The sequence below is a fragment of the Lynx canadensis genome, chromosome C1 (genome assembly GCF_007474595.2).
Source record: "Lynx canadensis isolate LIC74 chromosome C1, mLynCan4.pri.v2, whole genome shotgun sequence".
NCBI classification, from domain to species: domain Eukaryota; kingdom Metazoa; phylum Chordata; class Mammalia; order Carnivora; family Felidae; genus Lynx; species Lynx canadensis.
In genome coordinates, this window is record NC_044310.1 from 220,795,849 (window position 1) to 220,811,289 (window position 15,441).

The window sequence follows — 15,441 nt, forward strand, 5'->3', positions numbered from 1 at the left end:
GAAGCAGCAGCCGCCTTCTTCCCAGGGGCCCTGAGAAGGCTTCTGCAAGGCTGCTTCTGGCTGGAGGCCCGGGCCGTGCTGGCCCACCTCCTCCCGTCTCCCAGAAGCCACCTGTGCTCCCCGGGGTGGGGCCCTCCCTCCACCCTGAGTGCCAGCGAGGGCGTGCCCTCTGAGCCCTCCTGCTGCCGCCCACTCCCCTGACCAGGACTGCCGCCTCCCCACCAGAGACCCTGTGACAGCACCGGGTTTCTCCGGTCCCCTTGCCGTGCGGGTGCCCCTCCCAGCGCCTGACAGTCGTCTTTAGGGAGAGACCGGAAACCACCGGAGAGAAGGGTGCTCTGGACCCTGTCCCCGCCCCCCCCCCCCCCCCTTGGTCAGGCCTGCCCCTGCCGCTGCCACCTGGCCAGATGTTTGAAGACCCACCGTATTTCCTGGAGAAAGTTGGAATCTGTCAGACCATTTCTGCCTCCACTCCAGCCCTTCTCTTCCCGAATTCCTGTCCACCTCCAACCCCACCACGGCCCGGCGCTGAGCAGGTGGCTCCCCACGGCTTGAGTTCTAGCCTGGGGTGCAGGTGTCTGCAGCTGAGAGGTCCCCTCAGCCGCCATCGTGGCCTGGGTGTTCCGGGCACAGCCTCCACCCACCACCCACTCCGCCTGCCCGGCAGTCCCCACCTCTCACTAGGTGTCAGTCACCCTGGCCTGCCCCACAGCAACGGGAGGCACATGGGATGCTGGTTTGGGAGCTTCTTAAGTCTACTATTACTTATTTGGAGAGAAAGTGTGCATGTGCAAGCAAGTTGGGGAGGGGCAGAGAGAGAGGGAGAGGGAGAGGGAGAGGGGGAGGGGAGAGGGAGAGAGAGGGAGAGAGAATCCCAAGCAGGCTCCATGCTGTCAGCACAGAGCCCAACACAGGGCTCGATCCCACCAACTGTGCGATGATGGCCAAAACCAAGAGTTGGATGCTCAACGGACTGACCACCCAGGGGCCCCCAGTTGGGGGGGCAGCGACTGTTTTCATCACAGGGCATGAGGCCTCGATTCTGTCAAAGAGCACAAAGGCAGCTAACGATGGTGAGGCCAGGCCACCACTGGGGGGCGCGGGGGAACACCCGGCACTCCACAGTCTATCCCTGTTCCCGACAGCTCTTGTTACCCAATGGTGACCTCAAGGGTGCGGCGTGGTCTGAGTGGACAGAACCAGCACCTTCTGATGGACAGAGGCCTGAGGCTGACACCGTGCTGTCCCCAGGCCCCTCAGCAACCAAAGGACACAGAACCCATCATTTCCTCCGTCCCCTTTGAGATGCCCCCTGAGGACCAGGATGCAGGGCCGGGCTGCCTTGGGCACGTCCGGGCCTGCGCCCCCGGCCCGGGGACCACAGACAAGAACCCAGACAAGCACGACCCTGCCCAGCACAGGCAAGTGTGGCCCTGGGCGCTGCCGCTGCGCAGGACCCTTGAGGCCACCGCCAGGTGCTGCCCAGGCTCCTCTCGTCACCTCTTACAACATAGTGGTCACCCAGATACCACACCTCGGCCGCAGTCCCTCTGGATGGGGGCCCCCGCTGCACTGCCCTCAGCCCCGATTCTCTTCGTGCCCTCAGACCACGCACAGCAGCTTACGACGGGCCGGCACGCAGGTGCTCAGGGCCCAGCGGCGGCTGCCGGCAACACCGGGCAGGAATCCCGAAGGCCCGGCCGGGGCTGGCCCGCTACGACCGCCTCTCCCTCACGCCCACGGCTGCTAAGGAGATGACTGCCCCACAGGACGTTCCCCAAATCATTTTTATTAGTTCCTAGAAAAGATTCAGGAGAGTTTCAGCTGACTGCCGTTTCAATGAAACCGCGCGGATGCGGTCCCTCCGGAAGAGAAAACAGTAATTTACCGGGATCTCGGGGTAAAAGCGGGCGGAGGAAGACTGCGCGCACGGGGTCTCCGCGCCCCGCCACCTCACGACGGGCTGGCCTGCGGCTGCCGGCGCTGGTCCATGCATGCGCACGGCGTCGGGTCGTCCACCTCCCCAGCAGCTCCGCCCCGAGGGGCCACCGACGAGGGGCGCTGCGCGTCTACTTCCACAGTTCCCCCAGCGGCCTCTGCGTGACGGCCCGGATGGTGTCCACGGAGAGGGCGTGGATCTCCTTGTGGACATCTTCGATGCTTTTGGAGGCGTCGACCATCTGTTCCCACAGGGGAGGCAGGGAGAGAGAGGACGGTTAATGCTTCTCGCCGTTCTCGCTGCGTGCGGGGACTCCAGGCGGGGCTGGGCTCCGGAGGGGCACCCCACGCCGCCGGGGTCCTTCACCCTCCCCTCTGACCTCTGGTCGTGGCTCAGGAAGGTGGGCTTTGCTCGTGTCCTGAGGACCAAGGCGTCCCGCACTCCTGCCGCGGCCCCGACACAGGAGAAACACGCAGTCCTGCTCCCTATCAGCCCCCTCCCCTCGCCTGCCCACCCCGACCAGTCCAGCTCAGAGCACGCGCAGGGACTGCAGGGCCCGCCCGGCCGCAGCCCTGCCCGGTCGCTGCTCGGAACTCGGGCAAGTTCTGCAAGAAGTCAGGCCTGGGGAGACGGTTTTGTCCTGACACAGCCGGGCTCCTGGGAGCACAGACCCACTCAGCTGTGGAACGATTTCGTGAGGTCTGGTTGCAGGAGTCGGAATGACCTCCTACACAGCCCGAGAGCCCACACCGGTGACACCCTCCTGAAGGCCTTCTAGACTGCATTCTGCACCCTGCATGCCAGGTGTGAACTGGCATACGGGCATGTCTCACACACGTCTGAGCTCGCACACGGGTGTACCCCCCATACATGTAAACACACACAGGTGTACCACACATGTATAAACACACACGGGAAAACCACACACGTGTACCACACATACACACACACACTGTATAAACTCACACACGGCATATCACACAGAAACTTCTACATCTCTAGTCCTCTGAGGGCCTGGGAACAGACACAGCACAGCACCAACAAGCGCCCTGGGTCCCTGGACACGGATCTAGAAATATCTTTCGCCACAAAAAGCAACCAGGGAAACCTGGGGAGGCAACCGATTCTAGAGCTGGGCTGGAAAAATACAGGACAAATCCAGAAAACGTTCACGTGCTGGGGAGCAGAAGTGTAACAGGAGCCGTGGGGAGGGGGTCCCGTGGGCCAGACCTCGGCGGAACAGACTGCTGGTGGTAAAGCAGGAAAACACGGGTCTGTTCAGATACAGACTAGAGGTGAACTGAAAATGTGATGAGTGATGAGACTCTTTGGTGGTTTTGAAGAATCTCATCACAAAACACGCATTAGTTACAGACGGAGAGTCCCCTCGCAGTGGGGCCCGGCAAGCACCCTGGAGGTGAACGTCACCGGTATGCACACAGTGGGACATCGCTCAGCCGAAGGGCGGAAGAAGCTCCCGCCATATGCAGGGACGCAGGTGAGCCCAGGGGGTGGCAGGCTAAGTGAAGTAAGCCAGAGACAGACACCGTATGATTTCACGTGTACGTGGAATCTAAACAAACAAAAAGCAGGAAGAGCCGCATAAATGCAAAGATCGCACTGGTGGTTGCCAGAGGGGAAGGGGTGGGGGGGTGCAGGGGAGAGGGAGGGCCAGGCTTCCGGTTACGGGGTGGAGTCACGATGTGGAAGGCCCAGCCTGGGGACCACAGCCAGTGGCACATGCGGGTCCCATCACTGTGGTGCACACTAACCTTAACAGTGTGTGTCAGCTACACTTCAGTATAAATACCCGACAAAGCAAGCATCACCAGAAATGGGACAAGCCGAAATCCCACATGACATGGCAGGGTGCACTGGGAAGCCGACAGCCCGCTAATGCTACCCTGCTAGAGATGCACGACCTGAGTCCAGCCGTGGGCAAACAGGAGAGGCCATCTGAGACTCACTACCACAACTGCTGTGAAACTTCCGAAGTGTCAGGGTCGTGAAAGTCACAGGCTAAGGCCAGACACGTGACTGTACACGGAGTCATTTGTTAAAAAGGACGTGAGTGGGAACCCGAACGGGAGGTAACCCACATGGGCCTGGGGACCCAATGGTGTGAAGTCCCAAATCTGACAGGACATGGCAGGGGGCAGGTGTTGGGTACAAATTCATTCTCGAATGGTCCTGGGAGGGAGTTTTATATACTATACTTGCAAGTTGTAACTTCTTGTTATTTGCTTAAAAACTTTTCAAAAATAATGCTAAAAACGTTATTTTCAGATAAACAAAAGCTGAGAATTCTATGTCAGGAGACCCACCCTACAGGGAACATTACAGAATGTTCTTAAGGCTAAAGGAAGCGACACAAGATGAAAACTCAGGAGGTCGGGAAGGACAAGGGCACCAGCGCTGGTCGGTAGGAAACGGTTTCCTCTCCATTCACATTCCTGATCGCAGACATTTCTGTCTTATTCCTTGCAGATTTTGAAAAGTGTTCTAAATTCAGAATAACTTAAACCATGTAGAACTGATTGACAAAAGAAAAACAGAAATGGAACAGAACTTTGGAATTTCTGCATACGATATAATCGATCAGTATAAAAATGAGTTTAAAAGCTTATTGATATTAAACAAACTTAAAAGGATTTTATCTGGAGCTTCCATTTGTAGAAAGAAACACGCTGCTCACACCCCCAGCTCTGACGCGGGCACGTTGAACAGAAATGGAATGGTGTCCCCCGCTTTGCAAAAGTCTGTGTCAAAGACCGATGTTAGTACCTGTTTCGCTAACCAAAAGAAACCAACGAGGATTTTCGCTTTACTGGAAAGGGCGAAAAGGGTGCTCAGCGTTGGTTTTGCAGCAAGGAGGCCCGCTGGGCTCTTTCCCCGGGACGGCCCTCCGCGTCCCCGCACCCCGCTGCCAGAGCTCTGTGTCTGCGAGTGTCTGGGCTTCACATCCATGGGTTATGGGCGCTCGTTAGCAAGATGGGTCACAAGGGCCTAGGAGAGGTGATTTTCTGGGGTCTGGGAACATTCAGAAATGTTCCATATAAATTAACGGTAATCGCTCCTTTGCTTTAAGCCACTTTCCCTTACTGCCAGTCTCACAGGAACGCTGTCCTTGCACAGCAGGAGAAAGCACCCTGACAAGAGAGGCAGAATTCTGCGTGGGGGACGGCATGAGGCCACAGACAGGCAGCTTGAGGGAGCAGCATGAACCAGAGAAGACGGCCGAACTGGGAGCCAAAGCACTGGGAGCCAAAGCGACTCCCTTAGACCTCCCACAGCACAGCAGGGATGCAGCCCCTCTCAGCAGTGGAGCTTGTTGATGGTAAAGAAAACCAACATTCTCCTTCCCGGGGCAGCCTCTGACCACACAGGGATAAGGGTGGGCCCGGGGAGCAGTGGGGAAGGGGCCGCTTTGGTGTCCATGGGGAGGGGGAAATGGGCCAGGTGAACGGGAGCGGTGCACTGAGGTGGAGGGAGCAGGGCTGAGGGGCACCAGGCCTAGGTAGACAGGGGCTGAGCTGCATGGGTGTGAGCCTGCGGGTGAGAGGAGGACATCCTCACAAGAGGAAAGGAAGAAAGGCCCCTTCCGGGGCTGGAACTGGTGGGACAGGGCTCGGAGGGAGGTAGCAAAGGACTCCCGGGTGTGGAGGCAGAACAGAGGGCCGCGCCCAAACCTGCCAGCTAGGACTTTCGAGATCAGAGGTGGAACAGACACAGCAAGCCAGAGTGCTACTCTGAGGTTACAAATGGAAGGCGGGGGTGCCCGAGTGGCTCGTCAGTTGAGGGTCTGACATTTGGCTCCGGCTCAGGTCATGATCTCACGGTTCGTGGGATAGTCTCACGATGAGGCCGGCGCCAACAGTGAGGAGCCTGCTGGGGATGCTGTCTCCCCTTTCTCTCTGCCCCACCCCTGCTCGTGCTGTCTTTCAAAATAAATAACCTTAGGGGCGCCCGGGTGGCTCGGTCAGGTCAGTTAAGCATTTGACTTCGGCTCAGGTCATGATCTCGCGGTTTATAGGTTCGAGCCCCACGTCGGGCTCTGTGCTGACAGCTCAGAGCCTAGAGCCTGCTTCGGATTCTGTGTCTCCCTCTCTCTCTGCCTCTCCCCTGAGTGCACTCTCTCTCCCTCTCAAAAATAAACATTAAAAAACAAAAATTAAAAAACCCAGAATAAAAAAAAAAAAAGGCGAAGCAAGGTGTGACTTGTGGGTGGCATGATGCCAGCAGAGGAGCCCTGACCACACGGGACTGCACTCTGGGAGCTGCCATCTAGTAAACTCTCCCCGACTCACCCGCCAGGCACCAAATTCCCTAGTTGTGCACAACCCACAAAGGACCGGGGTCTGCTGTGCACAGAAGCCCTGGAGGAGCCCCAGGCCTGCCAGGTGTCTCGGCTCAGCAGCAGGACTGAGGTGCTTTCTGGCGGCGACACCGGGAGACACCCTCACCTTCCAGTTCAGAGTCTTATCCGCCATCAGCTGATGGAAGCGACGCAGCGCCCGCTCCTGGAAGTTCCCATTCTCATAGCGTTCACGGCCAAACTCTCCCCGGGTGGCGGCCTCTGCCAGCCGTAACTGAAGGAACACCACGAGGTCCGGCTTCGGGAGGCCCACGTCCGGCTGCTTGCACCAGTCCAGGGAAAAATTCTGGCAACAGAGAACCCAACAGTTAGAGAAAGAAGCCATGACGGGGTCGAATTTTTGGTTTCAAAATTCCTAACAAAGGGGGAAAAACAAGCTAATGTGTGTCTGAGACAGCAAAGGGATCTCACTTCAAGTACGGCCCTGAAATGGATTCTGATTCAATCTATGTGTGAAAACACAAGACCAATCAAACAGTTCCGACAGAACTGGCGACTGAGCACGTGACTGAATGATGGCGTCAGGAAAGGGCTCCTCTTTGCTAAGGTGACATTATGTTAGTGAGAAGTTATTTTGGGATGTGAACTGAAATGTTCACCAAGGAGCTAGTGACGTGCCCGGTGGGTCAGCTCGGAGACCAGAGGGTTCTGAGGCAGGTGATGGTGCTGGTGGTTATCGTCTTCTCTGCTGGTGCTTATGTGAACATTTCTAAATAAAAAGCAGAACAAACGGGCAGCACGGTCACTGCCGTTCTCCCCGTAGAACGACAAGTACATGGCACTGGGGGGGGGGGGGGGGTGGGGAGGAAAATTAATAGAAAACACCCAGACACCCACCATGGAATGGAGGCGCTAATATGCTATCCGAGCAACAGAGTTCTGGCAACAATCTGGGTGCTCTTCTTCCCGATAAAGAGCCACTTAACCCAGCAAAGAGAGGGACCCTAGCAGTCCTAGAAGGCATTTTATGAACACATGGAGTCTGTACCTGCCACGATCACACTGGGGGCCAGGAGACACTCACCTCCTTGGCACTGGTGAAGGCGACACCAGAAAATGCGTATCTGTCAACAACGAGGGTGATGCCTTGGCTCAACTTCTTCTTAATTAATGGCCTAAAAAACAGAGTGCTTCTGAACCACGGTCCCGGCTTCACAGGTCCAGAGAATATAACTCACCAGTTCAGAAACCCATGCAATGAAGGGATTCCTGGGCAGAGATTTGTAACTTTATTCTTGTTCAGAAAAGATCTGGATCTTAGCTTTAAAAAAATTTTTTTATGTTTATTTATTTACTTAAAAAAAATTTTTTTTAACGTTTATTTATTTTTGAGAGAGAGACAGAGCATGAACAGGGGAGGGGCGGAGAGAGAGGGAGACACAGAATCTGAAACAGGCTCCAGGCTCCAAGCTGTCAGCACAGAGCCCGACGCAGGGCTCGAACTCACGGACCGTGAGATCATGACCTGAGCCGAAGTCAGACGCTTAACCGACTGAGCCACCCAGGCGCCCCATGTTTATTTATTTTTGATAGAACACAGAGGGGGGAGAAGAAGAGAGAGAGGGAGACACAGAATCCAAAGCAGGCTCCAGGCTCTGAGCTGTCAGCACAGAGCCTGACACGGGGCTTGAACCCATAGACCATGAGATCACGACCTGAGCTGAAGTTGGTCACCCAACCGACTGAGCCACCCAGGCACTCCTGGATCTTCTCTTTAGAAGATGCCACAGGAGCGTTCCTGGCAAAGCCCAACGTAGAAAAGACAAGTCCACTAAAGCACCACAGACACAAGTGACAAAGACAGATGAGCAAAGGGAGGCTTGGGCTGTCTGGGTGGGGGTGCAGAGGGGCCAGGCTGCCCTGCTGAAAAGAAGAACCCAGGAGGGCAAAGGAGCAGATGAGGCCAGGAGGAGATACGATGACACTTGCAGCCTCGAACCTGAAGGATGAGGATGAGGATGGACAGGTGGCCAAGGGTGTCCTTGACCGGATGATGGCTAGTCAGCCCCCAGCCTTGAGATCTCAGGTAGACAGGCACAGAAGGGAGTAGAAAATAGCTAAATTGCTATGGGAAGTAAAAGAAATCCCTAATTTCCAGGAATGAATTCCTGCATGGAGTGGGAAGGTGCCCCTGGAGGACTGGTGGGTTTTGGCAAAGAGATGGGGAAGGAAGTGCCCATTCTGTGAGGGCAGTGCCACCCAGTCTGTGCCCCCGGACTGTACAGAAGCCAGAAGACAAGTATCTCTGGGAACCAGCAATTGAGTCAATTAAGAAGCAGAGCAAAAAGATGGACAATTAAAGGGCTGGAGGAAATCAGCAGTTTCTTCACAGAAGTGCTTCAGAACAGCTCAGGTTAACCGGGCACTCATTCCCAGGCCTGCCGCCCAGCTGTACTTGATCCTCACCTGGATCTACAAGAGGGGCCACCACGGCCACGATGCTGATGAAGCAGCTGTGGCTGAGAGGGGCTGCACGGGACCAAGGTCACACAACTGGTGGGCAATGGTGCCAGATGTGAACCCGGCATCTGACCGGTCACCCAAGGACTTTCACATCTGACTGAGCAAATGGTAGTGGCTGGAATGACCTGAAGGAGGAGTGGTGCCACATGCAGACCTGTGTGCCAGGGACAAGATCACTCACTAGGAAGTAGAGTCAGCATTATTTTTCATTTCTAAGTGGACTTATTTTTCTACAAAGCCACAAAAAGCAAAGTCAGACCGATTATGTCCATGAATTCCTGATGTATTAAAGTTTATAAAAATGATCTCACTTTCTTCTAATACTTGGAGCGGGAAGACCTTTCCAAATAAGACACAGGTGATCCAGAAGAAAGCAGCGCAGGCTTGCTCATAAGGGGGGACAGCGCAAAGCCGTGAGCAGGCATCTAGCTGCATCTACTGTGGAGTAGCCTTTCTGAAAAGCTCCCAAAAGCGACAGGGAAGTCAGAGCTCTGCAGGCCAGAATTAGGAAGCAAGTTAGGAGGCGGTTTGTATGGGAGGATCCCATTTATTTATGTTAGAAAACAAAACAAGCCCACAACACAGGTGTATGTAAATGGAAACAAAAGCACCTAAAAGCATACCCCACAGGCACTGTGTAAAAGTTCCATGTTGAGGGAAGAGGCTGAGTAAGAGGAGGCAAAACAAAAGGGGCGGGAGAAGGTAAACTGTGAACTTCAGTTACTAATGTGTCAACATCAGTTCACCCTCTGTAACAAGTTAACTCGCTGATCTAACCAATAACATGAGAAAAGGAGGAGGGGGTAGGGACAGGGGTATGGAGGAACTGACCTTTTCACCAGCTTTTCTGTATACCTAAACCTACCCTAAATAATGTCTATTAATAACAGAAAGGTGGCAGGGCAGGAGGAAGGAAAAGCACTAATCAGTGCTCTTTGGGAACTATGGAGCTCTAAGACCTCGGGTCACGGGGGACGAGCCTGACACTTATAAAAGTGTCATTACTGGCGTTCCTGCCAACACCCTTCAGAATCAAGAGCTGCCGTTCACCCAGGCTCAAGAAGGAAGCACCACACCAGGAAGGGGCGGCACAAAGTTTGTTTTTACACTTGCTCCCAGCGGTTCGCGGAGAAAAGCAGGTGCACCGAGTGATCTTCCACCTCGCTCTTCTTTTCCAAGTAGGAACTCAGAAGTTTGCCAATTTCAGTTGATCTTTCTAAAAAAAGAGAAGAGGGGGTGACACAAAAGTGAGGACAGACTCTCCACCTGAAGTAGAATATAGCTGGGGCTGAGCTTCCGGTCCCACACTCAAGTCGAACTTTGTTTTATGGTACCACGTGTGTACACAGGTTCACACCTCCCCCTGAAGCCAAAGGAGCTTCCCTGAGAAAGGGCAGCAGCGTGCACACACGATGGGACGAAAAATGCTTTAAGAAAAGGAAATGAGGGCACAAAGTAGTTATCTCGAAAGAAGCATTCATAAGATTTGCAGACTGATTAGAACGGTATTCAAAAAAGCATTTTACCCTCATTTCCCTACCCATTTCGTAGGCCTTAAGGTGTTTTTGGATAACGTAAGCACTGACGAAATTTTCGTAAGCACTTTGGAGATCAAAAGTTTTACTTTACAAACTAAAAATATCCCATACCGCCCCCCGCCCCCCCCCCCCCGAGAGCAAACAGCTATCCAGAAAACCAAAAGCAGACACTGGGGTACGGATTACACATCAGCGCCAGGACACTGCTGGGGGTGACAGATCGGGTCGTCACCTCGCGACACCAGTCTCCTGAGTGTACGACCACGTCACGACCCCGCTTTAGAGAGGGCCGCCGGGTCGTACGTCCACCACAGACCCACGGAGCCGCACAAACACCAGACCGAGCGGGACCGCGCACCGTCCGCCCCGCCGGCGCCACACCCACCCGGGAAGCGGAGCAGCTCGGCACGGTGGCCCGAGGCGCACAGCGTGGCCACCAGCTTGCGGCTCTGCGTGCTCTTTCCCGCGCGATCCACGCCCTCCAGCACGATGAGGGCTCCGCGCCGGCCCGCCATCGCGGCGCTTTCCCGCCACCCGCCGCGGTCCCGGGCCGCCCCGCCTTTCAGAGCGCCCATTGGCGGGCGTCCGCGGCGCGCGCTGTGATTGGCTGAAAGGGGCGCGGTCGCAGTGCGCGCTGGGAAGAACCGGTAGCCGCGGCGCGTGGCGGGCCTGCTGAAATATCTGCGTCAGCGGAGCGCCGCCCGCGCGCGCTCTGGGATTGACTAAGGTGGGCCGTCTTCACTGCCGCACGCTGGGATTGGCTGCTGGCCCGGGGGTGGGGCGAAGGCGCTCTGGTCGGACACTGCCCCTTCCGGCGGAGTCCCAGTCTCCGGGCCCTGGCTGCGGCCGCTGTGGCCCAGGGCTGCGGGCCGTGCCGCGGACGGACTGAGCTGTCCCGTGGCGGCCGTGTAGTTCCGCGACAGTCGCGGGGAAGCGGTGGCGTTGTCGCTGTTCCTGAGGCCCGGGGTGCGGTTCAGAAGACACAGGCGGGCTCTCGGGAGAGGGACGGGGGCAGCTGTACCGCCGCCCTGTGCCCGACTCCTGCCGTGGGGCGACGGCAAGGGTGGGGGGGTAGCTTCAGGGTGGAGAGGAGCGCCTGGCGTCCGGAAAGCGCCCTCTCCTGTGTGCTGTTGTCATGTTAGGGACACCCGGGCCGTTTGGGGTGCTTCAGGTGAGACTGTGCTCCTGGGGAGTCCGCCGGCCTCGCCTGGTGAGGGCGCTGTACCACCGTCGGGATCCCGCCCTCGCCACCTGCTCGCTTCCCGGGGGCCCTGCCCAGGTGCCGTCACATGGGGAGTAGGACACAGAAGCTCGGGTGGTAATCAGCTGGGGGCCACGTTTCCCGGAATAGCCTCCATAACTGGATTAGAGATTGAGGATCGGAGGCAGTTGCAGGTAGAATTTTCTAGCGAGCCTCCTGGAGCACAGGCTTCCCTGCTGCAGCCCAGGAGACTGCTGAGGCTTCCCGCACCACCCACGTCCTCGGTCGCGATCTCCCTGACTTTTCCCCCCCCAGGTCTTCGGGTTTGTCCAAGACCCTGATGCCGCTCTTACCCAAGACACCTGGAATAACTTTATGTTTCCCCAACTGACCTTTGCCTGATTTGGTTTTCGGTTCTGGAAAAGGTGATAGATTATATCATCATTCCAAATCGTTTGCCTCATTCCTCGATGTCGATCTTCAGCGTATGACTTCCAACGCTGCTGTAATCAGAGATGACACGCACACTCTGAGGCAGAAGCTTTAAAAGCTGGTGTGTGGTTCATCCATCCCCTCTTTGCCCCCGGTGCCAAAAGAGTTTTTGCATGGTTATGACTCTTTGTTCGTGCTGATCTCAGAGAGAAGGCCTGCAGCCCCTGCAGCTGATGGCACGGCAGGAGTTAAGCCAGCGGGATTCCCTTCCCTGATCCTGGGATCCCTTGTTACTGCAGCATGGCCTAGGAGGAGCTCACTGATACAAAGGCTGGTGCTTAATGTTCAGGGTGGGGAAGTAACATCCATTTGTTTGGTGTCTCCTGTTCTAAAATGTCCATCTCCTTGCCTTCGAAAGTGTGAAAAGGATTAGAGTGGGGACGAGAACCTTCGCAGGCTCGGCAGGGCCCAGGGTAGCAGGATGAGCTCACCAGGATGCCGGGGAGGAACGTGAACGCAGGGACTTCCTGGCTGCCGGTGGAAACGGAGGAGCCTGGCTGTTGAGGGTCTTGGGTGCCGGGTGCTGGTGGGGGTGCCCTTTTGACTGCAGAAACGGCTAACCTGGCACAAGCACGGTGATGTTAAGATACAGCAAACGGTTTTGCTTCCATCGCTAAGGACATGTCACGCCTCTCAAATATCAGGATGACTCTAACTGCCCGTGTCAGAATCCCAGCCTCACTGTGGCTTAAATCACCAGGATGTTTCATTATCTCCTATAACTCGAAGTTCAGAGTTAGGCAGCTGAGAACTGCTTCCTTTGCTAGGTGATGTTGAAGGTCAGGTCCACATTTTAGTTCTACTTTTCCCTCATGGTCACAGGGTGACTTCCGCCGCCTCTTGCATCCAGTGCTGACCTCATAGCCCTGCGGTGGGCAGAGGGGCACCATTGGCTCTGGACATCGGTCTCCTTTCTGCTCTGCCACGGTGGAGGAGTCAGGTCTCGGGCCTGATTTTCAGCATGGTCTGTCCTGAAGCAGTGAGTCCTCTTCCCCAGACCATGGAGGCCTTGTAGGTGGGCACAGGACATCCACTTCACGGACGACGTTATGCACTTCCGGGTCTAAGTGTGCTTGGAGACAGAGGTGAAATAAAATGGGTTGTAAGTTGAGAGTTGGTGACACTGGCTGATGGGCACACAGAGCTTCTTAGGTCCTCTCTACTCTTAATGTGTTTGCGATTGTCCATTAAAAAACAAAAAGACTGGGGGTGCCTGGCTGGCTCGCAGTTGGTGGAGTGTGCGACTTGATCTCGGGGTTGTGAGTTCGAGCCCTACATTGGGTGTAGAGGTTACTTAAAAATAAAATCTTAAAAAAAAAAATCACTAAAACCCTTTTACTGTTGCCTTCTCAGGTGTGTTGTACCTTCCACCTCGCAGGATTGTGTCAGACACTGGTGCTGTGGAGCAAAGACCCTCTCACTGTGTTAGCTCGGCTACCATATCGAAACACCACAGACCGGGAGGCTCAGATGGCACCAGTCTTTCTACCACAGGTGTGGAGAGAGATCTCTGGCGTCTCTTCCTCCTCTTAATTACTTTTCCAAATACAGTCACACTGTGGGCTAGGAGTCATCCTATGAGTTTGGGGGAATATTCAGTCCATAGCACTCACCTACTTCCAGAAGACTGCTGGGCACATCAGTGCCTTACCAGACTCTTTTCCCCAGCCCCACTTGCAGTTAGGTGTGGCCAGGTAACTGCCAATTAAATGTGAGTAGGGGGGCACCTGGGTGGCTCAGTTGGTTAAGCGTCTGATTTTGGCCCAGGTCATGAGCTCACAGTTCGTGAGTGTTGTCAACAAGAGCCTGCTTCAGATCCTTGGTCCCTCTCTCTCTGCCTCCCCCCCCAAATAAACATTTAAAAAATAAATAAATGTGAGTAGATACGGTGTGTGCTCCTTGAGACAGCAAACAGTGCTCTCCCTTTGCCCACTGCTGCCTCTTGTTGCAACCCAGCCTTGCCTCTGCTGATGATGACAAAGCTCCCTGGGGGAGACACCATGCTTGGAGGAATCTGGGCCCCTGAGTGACCCCAGGGAGCATGGTTGCCACATCCTGGACTCTACATTGGGACTGTTACATAAGAAATAAAATTCTGTCTTTTCCAAGCCACTGGATCTTGGTTGGGTTTCTTTATGTCAGAGTAGCTTACTCTTGCCCAAAGTGCCCCCCAACTGTTTCTCGATTAGGGGACATTTTGATGGTCACAACTTGGGAAAGTGCTATCTAGTGAGTAGAAGCCAGGGATGCTGTTAAGCATCCTACAGGGCACAGCACAGCCCCCCTCCCCACCCCCACCTCCACAGCAAAGAGTTTTCTGGCCCAAGGTGTCAACAGTGCTGAGATTGAGAAACCTGCTCTTAAGTACGTTGCAGTAACAGTAGACAGTTAGGGAGTCATCTCTGATAGTTTCTAAAACAGGGTCTCTGTAAGAGAATTCATCAGCTTTGTCACGTGAACGAAAGAAGACAAATGGTTATCTGGAAGGAGTTACTCTTTTTTTTTTAATTCTTAAGACAGAGACGGAGCATGAGCAGGGGAGGGGCAGAGAGAGAGGGAGACACAGAATCTGAAGCAGGCTCCAGGCTGTGAGCTGTTCGCACAGACCCTGACGCCAGGCTCGAACTCATGACACACGAGATCATGGCCAAAAAGTGTAGAAACATGCTTAGTGGAGTGTCGGTTGGTATTATTTTCCCTTGGGCAATTCATTTAGAAGTATCAACACTTAGAACATGCAATAGTTTTTGAGCTAGCAATTCCATTTCTAAGAATTTATCCTAAAGGGCTAATAGGACAGTGTGTAAATTAGAGCTGTCCACAACCATTGCTACTCCTCCCATTGAGAGGTGTGTTTAATTCCCCTCCCCTCAAATCGGAGTTGGCCCCAACAATTTGCTCGACCAATAAAATGTAGTGAGGTGTCTTGGGACTTCCAAGGGGCATTCACAAGTATTGCAGCTTCTACGGAGGCCTGGAGATCTCGGGAAGCCCTGCATGGCCATGTGCGAAGTACTACCACGTGGGACAGCTATGCTGGAGAGGTCCTATGTAAGTGCCCTGGTCCATAATGCCAGTTGAATGCCACCTTCCAGCCACCCCAGTGATCTCTACAGTCTCCCATAGAAAAAAGAATCCCCTGCTTGAGCCCTGCTGCAATGTGTGACTCACAAAAATTATAAGTGATAATAAAATGGTTCCTTTAAGCCACTGTTTTCAGGTAGTTTATTATGCAGGAATAATAACTGGAACACACAGATACATACAGCCATATGAATAAATGTTCAACAGGGCATTATTTATGGTAATGAAAAAATGAAAACAATCAAAATATTAAACATCTATTATTAAAATGTGGTACACCAATGAAAATATATCTAGTCAACAAAATGAAGTAGAATTGAGTAAAACACGGCCAGATGTTTGCAAAGAG

The 15,441-nt window shown here is 54.5% G+C and overlaps 1 protein-coding gene across 1 annotated transcript; it reads right to left on the bottom strand.

Annotated features, from left to right (window-relative positions):
- Positions 1-1,773: 1,773 nt before the first annotated feature.
- On the bottom strand, positions 1,774-10,839 carry DTYMK (deoxythymidylate kinase). The gene is made up of 5 exons (XM_030327152.1): positions 10,701-10,839; positions 9,885-9,993; positions 7,339-7,429; positions 6,403-6,600; positions 1,774-2,180 (listed from the first exon to the last, which is right to left on the bottom strand). Exons 1-5 carry the CDS (start codon positions 10,828-10,830, stop codon positions 2,070-2,072), a joined length of 639 nt encoding a protein of 212 aa, XP_030183012.1. The 5' UTR covers positions 10,831-10,839; the 3' UTR covers positions 1,774-2,069.
- Positions 10,840-15,441: the final 4,602 nt, after the last annotated feature.